Source organism: Corella eumyota, chromosome 2, assembly GCF_963082875.1.
Source record: "Corella eumyota chromosome 2, kaCorEumy4.1, whole genome shotgun sequence".
NCBI lineage: Eukaryota > Metazoa > Chordata > Ascidiacea > Phlebobranchia > Corellidae > Corella > Corella eumyota.
In genome coordinates this window covers 14607573-14624820 of record NC_137491.1, presented here as the reverse complement: position 1 = coordinate 14624820, position 17248 = coordinate 14607573, and the positions used below count along the sequence as shown (strand labels likewise).

Genomic DNA, 17248 nt, shown 5'->3' with positions numbered 1-17248 from the left:
AACGACATACTTGCTGTACTGACCTGCTGACTGACTACTAACTGACCATTTTGTAAAACGATAACAAATTTTACTTAAAATAAAATTTAGAATAACGCGTTTTCCGGTTAGCCTATATTAACAGATTAACATACTTTAGCTGTGTCAGTTTTTACCAGTTTTTCAATTCAGCGTGGTTCACTATGAATGGCTAATTACTGACTGATCATGCGTAACATTAGATTATTCCAGACTTTGTTGCCGTCGCCCATTTTACCGAAAACCATTTTACCGAATTGACAATTTTTAAAAAACTCAAATTTAGAAAACAAGTTTATACGAAAGTTTGGGTGATTTTTTTCACAAATGAAAAAACATTCTTCTACGACTGTTAACGCATAGTTTTTTTTTATTTTGAGTATATTGTATGTTTTACTTTTTTCAAAAGTGTATTGTATTCTTTACCTGTTTCAAAAAATATATATTTTGTTGTCTATTTTCCTTATTATTAAATTAAATTTTTTTTTTATTATGTAAAAGCAAATAATTAACATTTCAACTGAATAACGTTAAATAAGTTTTTGTATTGTGTTACGTACCTTCCCACAAAGTTACTGTTTCGGTCAACTTTGTCAAGCCATGCGCAAGGCCTTTTGGAAATTAATTACATAAACTAAACCATATATATCAAAAAAATATCTTATTGTTGGTTTTTGGTTATTTTGTAATATGAAAACATATCGACTGACAACCAACTTTTCACTTTTAAATATGTTTTCCAGTAGCCTAGGCACAATTGTTTCCACACCTAGCTCTTTATAAATTCACTTTTTCTCTATGAACAATAGATATCATCAGTTTTGTTTATAATTAAGATATAATAAATTAAATATGCCAGCACATATCCATCAGTAAATATTGTTTACAAAAAAAAATTGAGAAATGTTTTAAAATATTTATAAAATTAATACTTGAACAGTACATAAATAAAATCTTAACAATTAGTAAATAGGAAAAAGCAGGAATAGAAATTGATTTGTTATATTTATTACTTTATTATACAGGTACAAATACTTTAAAATTTGGGTTGAATATAGATGCAGGTGTTAGTGTTGATTGCTTTTAGTTGACTGAAATAAAATTTTAACAAAAAAAAGGAAAATAAAGACAAGCCAATGGAAATAAAATGTACAGGGTAGTTAATTATCCAAAACTAAAATATTCTTCCGTTGAAAACTATTTACAACTTTGCCATGTATACATATTAGCAGTAAGGAAAAAAATATCTTCAATATTCGAAAACTACAAATTAAAATACTTAAAAAAAAGTAAATTTAAATGCACAGCATAGCAGGACAAAGTTATTCGTATATTGCTAAAAACTAAAAAGGAATTAATATTGCTTTGGTACTATTAAAAAATAGGTAATTCATTTTTTTTAACAACTGATTTTGTAAAAGTGTGTGTGCAACATAAAATAATACCTGCATTTTATATTAGTAATACTACAAAGTCAATCTATATAAGCAAAACAATATTGTCTTAAAGTTCAACATTGGCAATGCAAAAACACTTTTTTATAAACATTTTTTTCTTTAGAATTAACAATTAGGCCCTTTTTCAATATTAAAACGAATAGCTTTTAAATTAAAATGCTATTGATTACAAAACATATTTACAACCACCTTTGTGCATGAATCGATTGCACTTACAAAAAAAGAAACAAATTTTGAATTAAAATTAAAGCTTATAATTTCTAAAAAAAAAATAAATAAAAATTTGACGAATTCACAAAATAAAATTATTGCCTTAGATAAAAATGGTGTTATAATTGGCTTAAATGTTATATTTGGCTTAAATACAATTAACTTTTCTTGTAACACTTTTTGTTTCAAAACTTTTTTTCAACTTCCCATTTAAGTTTCCAAATTTGGATTTGAACTTTGTTCCAAATTTTGTTTGTTCGAGGTTTTTTGTGCTGGGTTTTTCTTTCGCTTGCTAAACATTTTTTTCACCTTGTTCTTTTTTTTCTTTTTTATGTGTTCTGATTCATTCGGAACACTCCTGTTAAGTTTTTTCATCAAATCGTACGCTTGATCTTCTTCCTCTTCTCTGTAAACAAAAAAAATAAATACTTTAAAAAAACTAATAAATAACTTAACAAGAAATTATGAATTTTTGAAGAAAATTGTATTAAAAATGTATCAAATAAAATTTATGGTATTGAATTATTGAAAAACACAACAAATTAATTTTTTAACTACCTAAATTAAGATATGCTTTTTTTTAAACATTTGACAGCCATATGTAGTAGAATGTCCTAGTTTATTTTGAGATAATACACCCTTTAAAAACTTATTGTTTTATTTTATATTAAAATTATATTTACTTGACTCTTTCTTCTTCAATTGAGTTTATTATTGTGTTTCTTCTTTCAACAATTTTCACCAATTCCTCCAACAATTTACTTTCCTCCTCTTTCTCATCCGAACTCTTTTCTGCATCTTTTTAAAAATCAATCTTTATCATCCTATTTTACTTTCCTTTACACTTATATTAATGTTAATGCATATACTAAATTTTAAAGTTAAATTTTATTTAAATTAAATCATTTTTTTGTTACATTTTTTTAAACTTTTTTAACGAAAATTTCATGAACTTTAACTTTTAGTTTAATTTACCAGGTTTATTAAGAAGTTTTCTTATTTTAAATTCAACATCAGCATGTTTTTGTTCCAATTTTTGTTGTTGCATTCTACAAAATAAACACTTTTAAAAATTCGTTATATTAAAGACCTAATTTTATAAAAACATTGTACACAAAAATAAAATTGATGATAAAGTGATAACCCTGCAGCATGGTGTAGTAGTCAGGACATCTGCTACACTACACAAGGTCTTTGGTCCGATCACCACTTCTCTTATGTTGTAAGGCGCCCTTGAGTAAGGCGCTTCAAATGGTATAAACTCCTGCTGAGTCAGCACTTAAATCAGCAGTGTAATTATCAGGCAATTATATTCTATATTGTCCCAAACTGGCAAAGGCGACTCGAGATTGGATTGGGATAACTGATGTTACTCTATGTTTAGGCCGTGAAGTCGACCTTCCAAGATCGAGAATAAATATAAAAAAAATTCAACAAAATAATATTTGAAAGATTACTAACAAAAACACAAGTCCAGTTTCACGTCGAACAAGGATATTCTTGTCATGAACAAGCTCAAACCAATCTGCCAAAAGTTTGTCACTTTCATTCTTCCATTCTTTATCTTCCATGAAAAAATTAGAGATTAAATATTGACAAAAAAAACTTTTTTAAATTTTTATTAGAAGTTAAATATTGTTTAGCCCCCAAAAAACTTATTGTAGCCAACGAAATAAAAATCATACAAACGCAAAAAAAAAAAAAACTAATAATCTGTAACAAAATTTTTTTTAAATTTAATAGATTTCTGTAAAAAAATCCATAAATAAAAAGGTAATTAAGATTTATTTATAAAATGAAAAATTAAAATTATATATATTTCTGCATACAGATTGTCCACAAATTTTTATTAGGATAATTCACACTCTCATTTAAAACTTACCTGGCTGCATCTCTATCCTTAAAACTTCTTCTAATTTTACTCCTTTGTCCTCCAAATCTTTTAACTGGATGTCCACAATGGTCATCTCACTTTCAATTTCTTCTTCTGTCATTTCATATTTAATCTTAATATAGAACAAAAAAAATTATTAAAAAAGATTTTAATAAAATCGGTAGGCTGATACTTTGTACAGTAATTTTAGTATTTATTATCAGCTTGATTTACAGTTGCTGATCATTCTGAAAGAAATAATATCAGCTCATGTTTAGGACAACCATTTTACCGATTTGGGCATTTTCGAAAAAAAACATTTTTAAAAATGACATTTTATTGAATTTAGGTCAACAGTTTTTTGGGAAATTAAAGAGAACTTTCCAAAGAAGGCTTTGGGAAGCTTGGGGTAATAAAGACTGTAAGTAATTGCCAGTAAAATATATTTTTCGGGCAACTTGTTTCAATTGAATTGTTTGGTGATAAGACAATTCTCCAACAGAATTAACAGTTTTAAAAAGATTGCTAAAAACTAATATTAGTAAAAAAACAAATTATTTACCCTTCTTTTCACAAGTGGAAACCCAAAACTTGGAGCTAGACGCGAAGGTTTTGGTTTAGTATTAGCAATTGCAGGACTTGTTAAATCTTAAAAACAAATTTTTATTATTTAAAGTGAGGGTTTTTAATATCTTATTACATACAGTACCGACAAACATGCTTTAAAAAAAATAGTTGACTTTTCTGAACAGTTTTTTTTTTAATTTGAAGTTTAAATCTTATTCTAAAATATGTTGCTGCCCTTTTTTTATATATACAATAAAAGTAAAGCAAAGTTTGCACTTTGGGCTAAAAAAATGTGGAAACAGAAAATTGTTTAAAATCTGAAAATGATTATGTTTTGTATTAAGGTTTGATAACTGGTATTTAACGAATACAAATCAAAAATTCTATATTCTACTTATGTCAAGTATTTATTTAAGATTATTGAATAGCCTACTTACTTTTAGTATTCGAAGATTTGTTCTCTCTTGAATTTTCTATTGATTTTAATTTGGATTTGTCTATATACCTAACATAAAATACCTTTTTTTAATAACAAAAAAAATTTAACTGCACAAGTGAAGTTGGTATTTTTGAAAAAAATGGGAAACTTTGAAGAACTTTTTTTTGTATTTTTTTACCCTTGATGTCCAAAAGCTGACTTTACTGCCTGTACATTACCAACAGTGTGGTATAGTGGTCAAAACACTTGGCTTAACCATATGGGGTCCGGAGTTCGATCCCCGCTACTCTCATGATGTAGCGCTCTTGAGTAAGGCGCTATAAATGATATAAACTCCTGTTGAGCCAACACTTAATCAGCAGCGTAATTATAATGTAATTATATTCTATACAATCCCAAACTGCCAAAAGCAACTCGAGACTGGGTCAAGGTAATTGATGTTACTTTATGTTTAGGTCGTGAAATCAACCTTTTTCAACAGAATGTTGATTGATACTTTTAAAGGTGTGATAGACAGTAAAAAAATGTGCAATTAGTATTGACAATGCACTTACTTGGTATCAGCTTCATTGTTCGTATTCAAAACTTTCATTTTTAATTCTACGTCAGATTTCCAGTCTGGTGCTTTTTTGCGTGGCGAGACAATTTTATTATCATTTTCAGGGGGCACCAACGCTTTGAGGGGTTGTTTTTTCTTTTGGGGTGACATTTTTTCGGATAAATTTTCCTTATTTACAGGGGGTAGCGGTGCAGGTCCCTTGACCCGCCTTACAGGAGGTTTTGGGGCTTTTTCTTTTTTATCCTCATACTCGTCACTGAATGGATTGAGTCTGTCGTTGTTAACATTTACTTTTTCTGTTGCATCTTTTTGTTTTACAGAATTTTCAACAGTCCGTGTTTGTTTTATTTCATCGTTGTTCAATTCTTCCAAACTGTCAGACTCAGACCCAAATGGATTTAAACTGTCGTCATATTGTGTTGACCTACAACAAAACAAACAAAACAAAATTAAATTGAAATTCCTTTTTCAAATCATTGACAAATTTATGATGCTTAAACAAAATCAAACAAAAAAAAAATTATTTAAAAAAGGCTTTAATTCTAAATGTTACAAAACTAGGGTTTTGATAAAAATATAAATCCGCTTTTAACAAATTTTTTTAGGGTTTAGCCATATTTAAAAAAAGTCAAACCCCTTTTTAATTTCAGGAATCTCTTCTCCAAACGGGTTTAAAGATTTTTCATTTCTGTCATCTTCAATTACAATAGAATCAGTCGTCATATCAAGATCACAATCAAATGGATTTAAAGATTTGTTCAGGTCCTTTTCCTCTGTCAAGTCTTTATTAACTATAGATGGAAAATGTCTTGGGCTAAACAATAAAATAATAAAATCATGAAAAACAAAAAAAGGATTTAATTAAATAAAAAATAACTACTTTTTACTCTAAAAAAAGTGTTAATTATTTTAAATAAAAAAAAAATTGTTTTTTTTTTTAAATTTTTGTTTCTTTACTTGGTTTTAAGATAGCCTATTAGGTTATAATATTTATTTCTAATAAAGGCCTATAAAATATTAAAAAAATTGTCATGATATAGTTAATACTGGTAGAATGGACTTTGAATACAAACTGTAAGTTAGTTTGCAAATTTTGGTTAATATCATAATGTTAATTTTTTTGGAAATTGCAAATCGTAAAATTGAACAGGGCAGAATAATAAGGCACAATTTCACTTACACATAATTTTTTTTCTTAATTTGTTTTTATTAACATACTTTATATACTTTCTAAAAAGATCATAAATTTTGTGATGTAATACAACCAGTTTAAATTTAATCTATTACTTATTTTATTTAATTTGTTTTTTTTTGTATTAATTTGTAACATTTTAAAGGAACTGTTTAAATTGCATAGCCAATAAAAAACACTTAAAATAAATGCCATTTTCTAGACCCAGTTTTTCTTATGTTTGGTAAATAAATATCACTTCTGTAAATGTCAATTTTAAAATCCTTTTAGGTTACAAAAATAAAATGTCAAATATGCCTAATATTTTAAGGAAGTCTTTTTAATTTATATTAGTCATTTAGGTCAAAACTCATGTATCCATTTTGCATATTGTGTTAATTATAAATTACATTATACAATTATCAACTGATTGTAGTTGTCTTAATATTAAAAAACAGTCCAAAATTATTTGTTAGTCAAGAATAATTTTTAATTTTAATTTTTTTTTAGGTAAATATTTTTTTTTAATTTGCAATTGATTTTTAATTTTTTAAAACCGATTTTATTATAAAATCTAAAAATAATTTAAATGTGTTGTAATAAAACTTAAAAAAATATTAAAATTTTAATCAAATACCATACCTTGGCACTGGTTTTGGTGTTTGTTGTGTTTTTGGAAGTTCACTGATCAAGGGAGCAGTAGAAAGAGGAGAAAGTCCATTTTCGGAAGAAGGAAAACTAATTTCACTCTGTTGTTTGTCTTGCTTAGCTGCAGCAAGTGAATGGAGAAGAGATGGTAACATTTTTCGAGTGTCGTTATCAGATTCAGAGCTTGAAGAAAGGCCCTTGTTGGAAGCAATGTTCTTTAAAAATAAATGCTAATATTAATTTCAACAGGCAATAATAAGCCTGCAGCGTGGTGTAGTAGTCAGAACACTTGCTACACAACATGAGGTCGATGATTTAATCTCCACTGCTTTAATGCTGTAGCGTCCTTGAGTAAGGTGATACAAACGGTATAAACTTCTGCTGAGCCAGCACTTAATCAGCAGTGTAAGTATCAGGCAATTATATTCTATAATATCCCAAACTGATTGGGTCGGGGTAACTGATGTTACTCCATATTTAGGTCGTGAAGTCGACCTGCCCACATCAGAAATAAAGATATATAATATAAAAAAATCTAATGGCACCAATTAAATAGAAAATTAAACAATTTAACCTATAATACACATATATAATTTATAGATTAAGACTTTTATTTACCTCGGTAATGTTAGATTTTAAACTATTGTCTTCCATGTTTAAGGAATCATTGTTTTTCAAATCTGATTCTGTTTTACTTGCATCTTTGTGAAAATTACTGTCATCTAGTAATTCTTTGTTTTCGTTGGGTTCATCTTTGTCTTCATCAATTTGATTAGGTTGCACAACTTTGGTGTTTTCCAATTTTTTTGATGGTGATTTATCATTAGGTAAGCTTTGATTATTTTCATTTAAGTTATTTAATTTATTGTTAGTTGGTTTTACTGGCGAATCTTTTTTAATATTTTCACCCGATTCATTAGGTGTTTCAATCTTTTCTTTGTCACTCGGTAATATTTTTTTGGGTTTTTGATCACTTTTTGACACTTTTGAAACAGAATCAGTTTCAAAATCGTCCATTTTTTCAAGTGTTTTTTCAACTAAATTAGAAGATTTAATTTCAAATTTATTCACAGCTTTCGATCCACCCCTTCTGTACATTCCGCCTAAGGATTTTTGTCTATAAAAATACATAGAAAAGTAAGTTTGTTTTTTAGACAAAAATAAATTTAATGGGTGAAAATAATGCTATTTTAGTATGTTACGTGCACTATAAACTATTATGTTTATCACAATTAGTAAATTTTTTTATCACAATTAGTAAATTTGGTATTGGATAAGTTAAACATGAAGTTAGTAAAAACTGAATTTTCAAACTATTGTTAACATCATATTTCTATTTTGCATGTTGTGATACCCCTACCAATATGTTGTTAATTTCAAGTTTTTTTGTTTTATTAAAATTTTTTCGTGTTTTAATCTTTACATAATGGACCATAGTGGATATTATATATAAAATATGTATATATCTCCAATTTATAAATAGGCCTTTATAATAAAAAAAATGCTCATTGTGGTGTACAGGTAACTGACACATAATTTGACAATCAAAATGCAGCCTGTAGGGCAAACAATTGACTAGTGATACAAAACCTCATGATTTTTTAAGTAATTACCTGTGACATTGCCGATGGTAAATCTTACCATCATCAATATATCTTTCAACCAAATGAACTCTTTTTCCACATATCTCACATAAAATAAAAGCTGACGTCTTCTCGGACAACATACCTCTTGGTTTGGGTGTCACAATTTTCTAAAAAAACAAAAAAGTTAAAGTGTATATTAGAGTTTGGTCCACTTCATATATTAAGGTTGGCTAAAGCAATTAAAAAATTGGCCAGGTACTGGATCATTTTATTTTGTAACAAAAAACAATATAGCATGCCCAAATTACTAACAAAAATACGAAGCTTTTTGCATTAAGCTATTTATATTTAATGCTGATAACACCATGTGCATAAAAATATATTTTATTTGATTTTTTAATTTATGCTTTTTTTATAGATTAATTGAATTAATATTATTTTTAAAAGTTTCATAAACTGTTAACTTTTATGATTTGCCAAAAAAAATTTTTTACCATTTTTTCGTTGTTAACTTCAGTCTTCTGAATTTTGAAAACGTTTTTAGATTTATCCGGGACTGCCGGGCGCTTAACTGTTGTACTTTCTGCAAAATATTGTATATATCAAAAGTCAATAAATGTCCACAAAACACTACTATACCTATTACACAATATTTTTAAAGAATCTATAAAACTTACTTAAAATATTTTACAGGAAAAAATATTCAAATACTAAAAGTAAAAGAGTAAGCGTTAAATTGAACACCAAATTTTAAGTGGTAAAGCATATAATACTACCATAATCCCTGCGTTAAGCCTACTATACAATTAAAAAACATTTTTAAAATCCATTTTAAATTTAAGTAATAGAATTTTAGAGTTGAGAATTTAGATGCATATATTGTTATTTTTTTTAAATATTTTTATCTTCGATGTGGAAAGGTCGACTTCACGATATATAAAGTAACATTTGTTACCCCGACCAAATCTCCAGTTGCCTTTGGCAGTTTGGTAGATTATTAATTGCAATTGCCCAATAATTAAGCTGCTGATTAAGTGCTGGCTCAGTAGGAGTTCATATCAGTTATAACGCCTTACTTGAGGGCGCTACAGCATAAGAGCAGAGGAAACCAACCCATGACCTCACATATGGTAGCAAGTGTTCTGACTACTACACCACGCTGCCCCAAATTAAAATTACTTAACCTTACAAATGTAAGTATAATATATTATACCTGAAGGTTTAAGTTTATGAAGAGTGTTGTAATATTGAGAAACATAAGTCATTATACTAAGTTTATCTGGAACTTTCATGGCTACCATGTCTTCTGCATCAAGCAGAGCAGCAATTGATAACTCCTTTTCAGCAATGGAAAAAGCAAGTTGATTGTTATGGAGAATATCCTCTTTCGACAATGCATCAAAATCACTGAAAAGTTTATAAGTTTTTTTAAACACATTTTAATTTTTTTAATAAAATTATATTTAGGGTCATGATTTTATTAACAAGGTCAAGTTTACAATTGTCCTATGCTTACAAATAAATCAGTAATTCTAACAGTAGGTGTTCAAGATTAGGTATTATATAAAATTTATATATACTGTATACAATCTGATTTTTAAAAAATGATCAAAAACGTTACAGCAATAGCTGTAAGTTGTAAAGTGCGCCTAAACAAACTCGATGTTAAAACTTTAGCACTTGACCTATTCAAAAACTTAAGTTAAAAATGACATAAACATTTAAATTTTGCTTTAAATAAAAAATAATACATTTAAAAAATAATTACATAAGATCAGGACGAAATCTATGTAAAAGAGCACAAAATGCTAAACCATCTTTCCAAGAAGTTGTCATATTCGTTATGTTAACATCCTTGTATCCATCTGTATTTTGTTTACACCAAAGTTGTAACCCTTTCATACCCTTTGCAGCCATTTTAAAACAATGATAATTTCCTTTTTTATCTTCTATATTATGCTATTTAGCAGCCAAGTCTGTAAACGTTACCAAATTAAATACTACAAACACCAAGATTAACAATTTAAAAATGTAACTACCCAAGCTAACTAGTCTGTTTATGTAGCTATGCAGCTGTTTGTATAATAATGCTCTGACGGTTGTCAGAAGTTTTGGGCGTAATATAATAAACAAACAAACAAACTTGTCTATTTAGCAAATCCGCCAACGAATAATTAATCACTGTTAAGTGCTTACGTGAAAATAATAGAAATAATGCCATAATTTTTAAATGCAGTTATTTAACTGTATCTAATGTTACAAGTAACAAATATAAATTTTACAGACAAAACTATTTTCAACGTCTCTGTTTACTACGGCTATGTCTAGATGTAAAGGATGTCTAAAAACTGTCACCTTGCGACATACACATAAGTTTTATTATGTAGGTTTTTCACGCATCATCGATAATAAAAGAAAAACTTGTGCATGTAATAATATAAAAATCAGAAAATATTCTCCTAAGAATACCTCACAAAAAAATTTAAAAGATTACTATTAAAATAATGTGAACAAACCTAACCTAATGATTTTTTTAATGAAACAGGAAAAATGACAAAAATAAAAAACACTTTGAAAACGTGTTTTGCGTTACAATTTTTTAATAAAATTTAATCTTTAAAAGTTTAGCTAAATGAAATCTAAAAAAAGGTGCTGTTTGTGTCAAAAAACGTAATCATGTGGTAAATACTTAATGCTTGATGCAAATCAAGGGTGGTAGCACAAATAAAAATGCGAGAACAACTAAAAAGCAAATTGCAATTTTCGAAACAAAATTCAAAACGACCTTTTAACCATTCTACGTAAAACTTGCAACGGGTTGAAGCCGTTACCTAATGCTGTCGTAAAAATAAAAACATTTTTTGTTTAAAGTTGAAAAACTATAGTACGTTGCAGGATTAAAAACACGACGTATTTGTGTTTATGTTGTAACTTCGTAAAAAGACACCAGAGAGTAGAAAAACTTACGTACGACAACTATTTGGAAAAGATCTTTTAAACAATTGTATTTATTTACTTAATGGCAGACTTTTGTATACAGTTTAAAGTTTATATGATTGAAACTTGAAAAACGCGCAAAAAAACGTCGTATGACATGATACGGCGAATAGCCTTTTTTATGGTGCTTAAACGTTTTATTAAAATGTAAACAGTGTTTTTTTTAAAAAACAATAAATGCAGTATTCCTTTATAATATATAACGGTTTTAAAACATACATAAGCCTAGAATTTATAATAAATCATTATTAAGACAAATATAATTTATTAATTTTTTTTTACAAATTCTATTGGACCCCACGCTTTAAAACTAAAATAATTACAAAGAGGTATAATAGATCGAAGGCCGGTCCCTGGCACATTTCACCAATTTCCCAAAAAAGGGGCCCCCACTTTAGAGGGCCCTGCAGCCAGAAGCTGAAGTTTTTTTTTACCATATTATTAAGAGGAGGTTTTTTTAGTCTAACACCTGTATTATACACTCGTTTTACTATAGCGGGACCTCGGATAACGTGCGTATTTCACGCATGGCAAGTTTATAAATACGCAAAAATAATATTAAGCGTGTCAAATACGCGTCAAATTAATTGGGTAAGCAAAGTAATTTATTAAGTATTAAAAGTAAATGTATTTCAACGATGTCCATAAAATAATACAGCTTTAAAAAACTATCCATTGAAATCTAAAACATGCTACAAACATTTTATTACCTAAAGTTCCAGATCTACTCCAAGTTCCAGATCTACTCCAGGATCTTTTCTGTGTGGCCTACTGAAGCTTCTTAAATTGGGCGCCGCATTTTCTAGGGCCCGCCCTGAATAGAAAACATTTTAAATTAGGTGAAATGATTTTCTTGTCAATTAGTTTTAAACACAAATTTTAATGTATACTACGATAAGTAAATAGGATAATATTTTTTCTTACTTAGCACAAAAGCATTGTTCTCCAAATCTGTATTTTTACCAACCTATTGTTATATAAATTTAAATGTATTCTTTTTGTTTTGTTAAGTACTTTTTTAAAAATTAAAATAAACTTAAGAAACGCGCAACAAACAAACCAAATCTTTATTTTTAATTTTATTAACTTTGATTAAATAAATTTAGTTTTATATGTCGACTACGTTACAAAATCCAAATTAAAATTATTTTGGCCACAAACTTTTAAATTTATTCAAATTTGTATAAATAGTTGCAAAGTCCTGTATAGCTTAAAATTTATATTGTTATTGTCAGCATTTTTTTTATTATGGTTTGAAATCTTAGATTTCTAAACATATTGTTATTGTCAGTATTTTTATTATTATTTTCATTTTTATCATAGTTCGAAATCTTAGATTTCGTTATTGTCAAATTTTTTATTCTTACTCATCGGAATTTTGAAATAGAATTACTTTTGACCTTGTGTATATAAAGTTCTGAAGTTTTAGTATGTTGTTTATAATTTAATTGTGTTCCAATTCTCCTATTCTTAAAATTTAATTATCACTATTTACTAATTGCTTGTTTATTTATTAAAGTTTAAAGATCGTTATTAGGTTTTCAAACTTCGATCAGTTTTATATTATAATATTAATAACTCAAAAATAGCTTAAAAATTTAATTTTTGTTTGTTTATTATATTTAAATTTTTGTTTGTTCTATAAAGTTCGATATTAAGCATTCAATTTTAATAATATATTTTATAATACAAGTAATTAAAAAACATATATAAAAAATGATTTTTGTTTGTTTATTATATTTAAATGCTTGTTTATTTATTAAAAATCAAAAATCAATTTTAGAAATTCAAAATTTAGTTTATGTATAGCCTAATGTTGACAACTTAAAACTGTGTTAAAAATTAATTTTTATTTGTTTAATATAATTAAATGTTTGTTTGTTTATTAAAAAGTAAAGAATAATTTTAGTTATCAAAATGTTGGTCTAATGTATATGAATACTAATATTTTTTTTTAAAAACGTTTTTTTTTGTTTATTGCAATTAAATTCTTAATTGTTCACTTAAATTTAAAGAATAATATTTTAAATCTTTTAAATCAATTTTGTTTTGAAATTTTTAGTCTAATAAATAAAAAAAGTTCTAGTCTAAAAATTAAATACGTAGCATTCAATTAATTAGTTTAGTTAATATTTTTAATTAAGTAATGTTATTGCATAAATTTAATCACAATATAAAAATAATCAAATAACTTCAAACCATATTTTATTTATCAAATAAATCTAGTTTATCTTAAAATTTGAAAACTAATCTTTTTATTTACATGGAATCTGATTAATTTAAATAATAGATATAAGAAAAAAACATCGTTAAAATTATGGTGTTATTCCTTATTAAGAAATTCGTATCTTTAATATTTTAAAACAAGTAAGCTTTCGTTAAATCAAACTGTATAAAGTTATCAATTATTTTGTTGTTTTAAGTTAAGAACAGCTAATTTTATTTTTGAATAGTCATTGTAATAATAACACTAATCCAGAAAAGCTTAGTAATAGCAGGGTAAGGCCGTTAACACTTACAATAATAATTATTTTTTATTAGGCAATTAAATTTAGGTGATTTAATCTAATAGTTCGATATAATTTGCAAAGATATTGAAATTACAAGTATTTAGTTAACAGCGATAGAATTTGTTATGAATTAATAATAACTTACTGAATAATTTTGGTACCAGCGTTATAGTAGATAAAGAGATTAAACCCAAGAAAGACGTCAGTATACGTAAAAGTTATAAATTACCCTTAAATACCATTTGAAGACTGTAATTTTACCAATATTAGTGAAGAGCATCCTGTAAATTAAAAGTATCATGAAACTATTAAACTTAATTTATAATTGAACATAAACATATTTTAACTTGTCGTAAGAGATTATTAAGTTTCGTTTGTTATAGTTTCAGAAGAGTGTTAGCTAGCCTTTGCTTGTGTGTAGTAAGTAGTATGAAGTAAAGTTCTTTTAGTTTTAGACTACTTTGATTACAAAATATTTCAATTTTAAAAATAGTAAACAAATACGTTTTGTTACTAGTTAATGTTTTAAACTTTATTGTTGATATTTTTGGTAGGATATTTTAAATATTGCATACCATAATACCCAAGAATAGGCTTATTTTAAAATCAGCTACAACATAGTTAACTGGAAGCAAACTTTTTTATTATAAATTAATAGACTATTGATAAAGATTTTTTTTGTTCGTATATATCTATGTTTCATTTTTAATGCAGAAAAAATATCGTAAAATTTGAGCAGGTAATTTAAATGGAAATGGATTTGTTAACAACCGCGGCACCACAGCCCGTTCAAATTTCATTAGTTCGAGTACGGACACTCGGTTTTGTCACGGTGCTGTCTACTCTTATAGCTGCATACATATCCGTTTCACTTGTTATTTATGAGTGCAGACTTCATCGAAAAAGGGTTGGTGCTAGATCTCAAGTCGAAGAGAAATACGCTATACCAATGCGTATAAGCACAATAGCTTGCGCAGTGTTTGGCATGTTCACATTTTTATCCCAGTTCCTTGAAATATTTTTGGATTTGATTTCGGATATTTATTTTTGTGACGAATTGGTGAAAGTTGATTTCACGCTAACGAATTTTATTTTCATTTCGGTGTACACTGTTTTGTGGCTGAGACAAAGAACATTTTATGTCAGCCCAAATACAAGACATTTAACATCACAATGTACTAGAGTATTAAGTAGTGCGACCATAGTTATCATGGTCCTAATAGGATTAATTAACCCAGCAATACACGACTCAACACAGTGGTTTCACCGAACAAATTACGGATGTAAATTATACACCAGTGCTTTTCCAGCCGAGTATCATTGGGCTGCTCTTGGTATAGTAACTCTGAGTTTTCATATCGTTCTTTTGCTACTGTTTGTTTATCCATTGCTGAAACACAGAGCATCGTTGCGAGCAAACCGAGAAGGAACAAACAACGAAACTGCTATCAAATTAGTCCACGTTATTCGACGAGCATTTTACTTGGCGTTGGTTTGTGTTATTAGTGATTTATTGGTCGTGGTCATTAACGTTGCTGTCGTAAGTGAAATAAATATTGTTCCAAAAGTGATAACAAACATTAATCTTCTTCTGAACATTGTCTGTGTCGTTGTGGTTTTTCCTGATTGGCGGGATCGACTTTTTCCTTGTTACTCATCGAGAAATGCGGAGTGCGTTGCAACGGAAGAATCAAATTCCAACTAAAACAAATTTGTGCAAATCTTACGATTTTGTTTAACAGTGTCTTGTAATATTTATTTAAAACTGATCTTTTTTTTATTTAATAACATTTTTAGTTAATTACAGCTTACCAAGTATAATAATAGTTGTTACATTATGAAAATAAAACTAATAATTGCCTAAAGTTGAAGCTTAAAATTTACATACTTTAAATGTATCTTAAAAATAAAAATATGACTTGGTTGACAATATTTTAAACTTTTAAAATCTGTTTATATAAATATATATTTTTTTTTGTATATATATTTATCCTTGATGTGGAAAGGTCTTATGTGCGACCTAAACAAAGAGTAGCAATTGTTACCCCGACTCAGTCTCGAGCTGCCTGTCAAAAGATATTATAAAATATATTTGCTTGATAATTACGCTGCTGATTAAGAACTGGCTCAGCAGAAGTTCACATCGTTTATAGCGCCTTACTAAAGGTCGCATGAACGGCATGATAGCCCTAACTAACCGGGGTTAAATTGGACTGATATTAACAACCATTAAATAACAGTTCATACCAATGCAACTATAGCCTACAAACAGTTTTAAAATTTAATAATCAATATCGAAAAAAAAACAAAAAAGAAACAACTTTATTTTAGCCTGTCATAATTTGTAATAGATTTTTTAATAAAACATGTAATTTAAATATAAAGTAATAATAATGAATAATGATATAGCCAAACACTTCAGACAAATATAAGACGTTCAATTATATATTATCGATTTTATTAAAAAAATTCCGTTATTTTTTTCTTTTGTTTGTTTTATATTAATATTTATAAAATAGTTTATAAATATTTGGCACATTGTTTATGTTTAAGCTTTATAAAAAAATTTTTTTAATTAATATATTAAACACGACATTTAAAAATTAGAAATTTTAATTTATATTTTTCTGATTAAAGCTGAATTAGACAAGCCCCTCCACAATACTATTATTAAAAAAATCTATACAATAGATTAACGTAATTATTTTTTTCTTTTGTTAGAAATGCAATTTCAGGTAAAATATGCGCAAAAGAGATTTTTAAAGGAGTGGTGTTATAAAAATAAAAAAAAAAATAATAAATTTATTTAGTTTAAAACATTTTAAAACATGTTTTAAAATATAAAAGTAATAGCCTTTTCAGTTTTATATTTTTGATATATTATTTGAATTTTAAACAGTCAGAGAAATAAAACAATTGGAATGAAAAAATTAAATTTAACAATTCAAGTCGATGATTCTTTTCAAACTACTAAGTTTGGCATGGTTGTATTCTCTGGGATAGTTTGTAGTATTGAAATAATGTTACTTTAGTTTTAGTAATCTATCATTCAAAGCACGAGAACAACAATCCATCAACGTTTATTGGCTCAGTTCAACGAATTCCACCACTACAAAAGGTAAAATAAACTTAACAACATAATTTTAAAATGGTTTTATTGTATTAGTATTTATGTTACAAGTCATTTGGTATATGCTATTTTTATTTAAAATA

At 27.0% G+C, this 17248-nt stretch overlaps 2 protein-coding genes across 2 annotated transcripts; one reads left to right on the top strand and one right to left on the bottom strand.

Annotated features, from left to right (window-relative positions):
- Positions 1–896: 896 nt before the first annotated feature.
- LOC145741907 (uncharacterized) lies at positions 897–10500 on the bottom strand. Its single transcript, XM_082559589.1, has 15 exons — positions 10297–10500; positions 9742–9935; positions 9023–9111; positions 8556–8695; positions 7561–8059; positions 6937–7157; positions 5758–5937; positions 5119–5547; positions 4563–4630; positions 4121–4206; positions 3568–3691; positions 3147–3249; positions 2661–2734; positions 2369–2483; positions 897–2091 (listed from the first exon to the last, which is right to left on the bottom strand). Exons 1-15 carry the CDS (start codon positions 10443–10445, stop codon positions 1896–1898), a joined length of 2667 nt encoding a protein of 888 aa, XP_082415715.1. The 5' UTR covers positions 10446–10500; the 3' UTR covers positions 897–1895.
- A 4289-nt stretch (positions 10501–14789) lies between these two features.
- On the top strand, positions 14790–15740 carry LOC145742497 (uncharacterized). Its single transcript, XM_082560271.1, has one exon. The coding sequence runs from the start codon at positions 14790–14792 to the stop codon at positions 15738–15740; it is 951 nt and encodes a 316-aa protein (XP_082416397.1).
- Positions 15741–17248: the final 1508 nt, after the last annotated feature.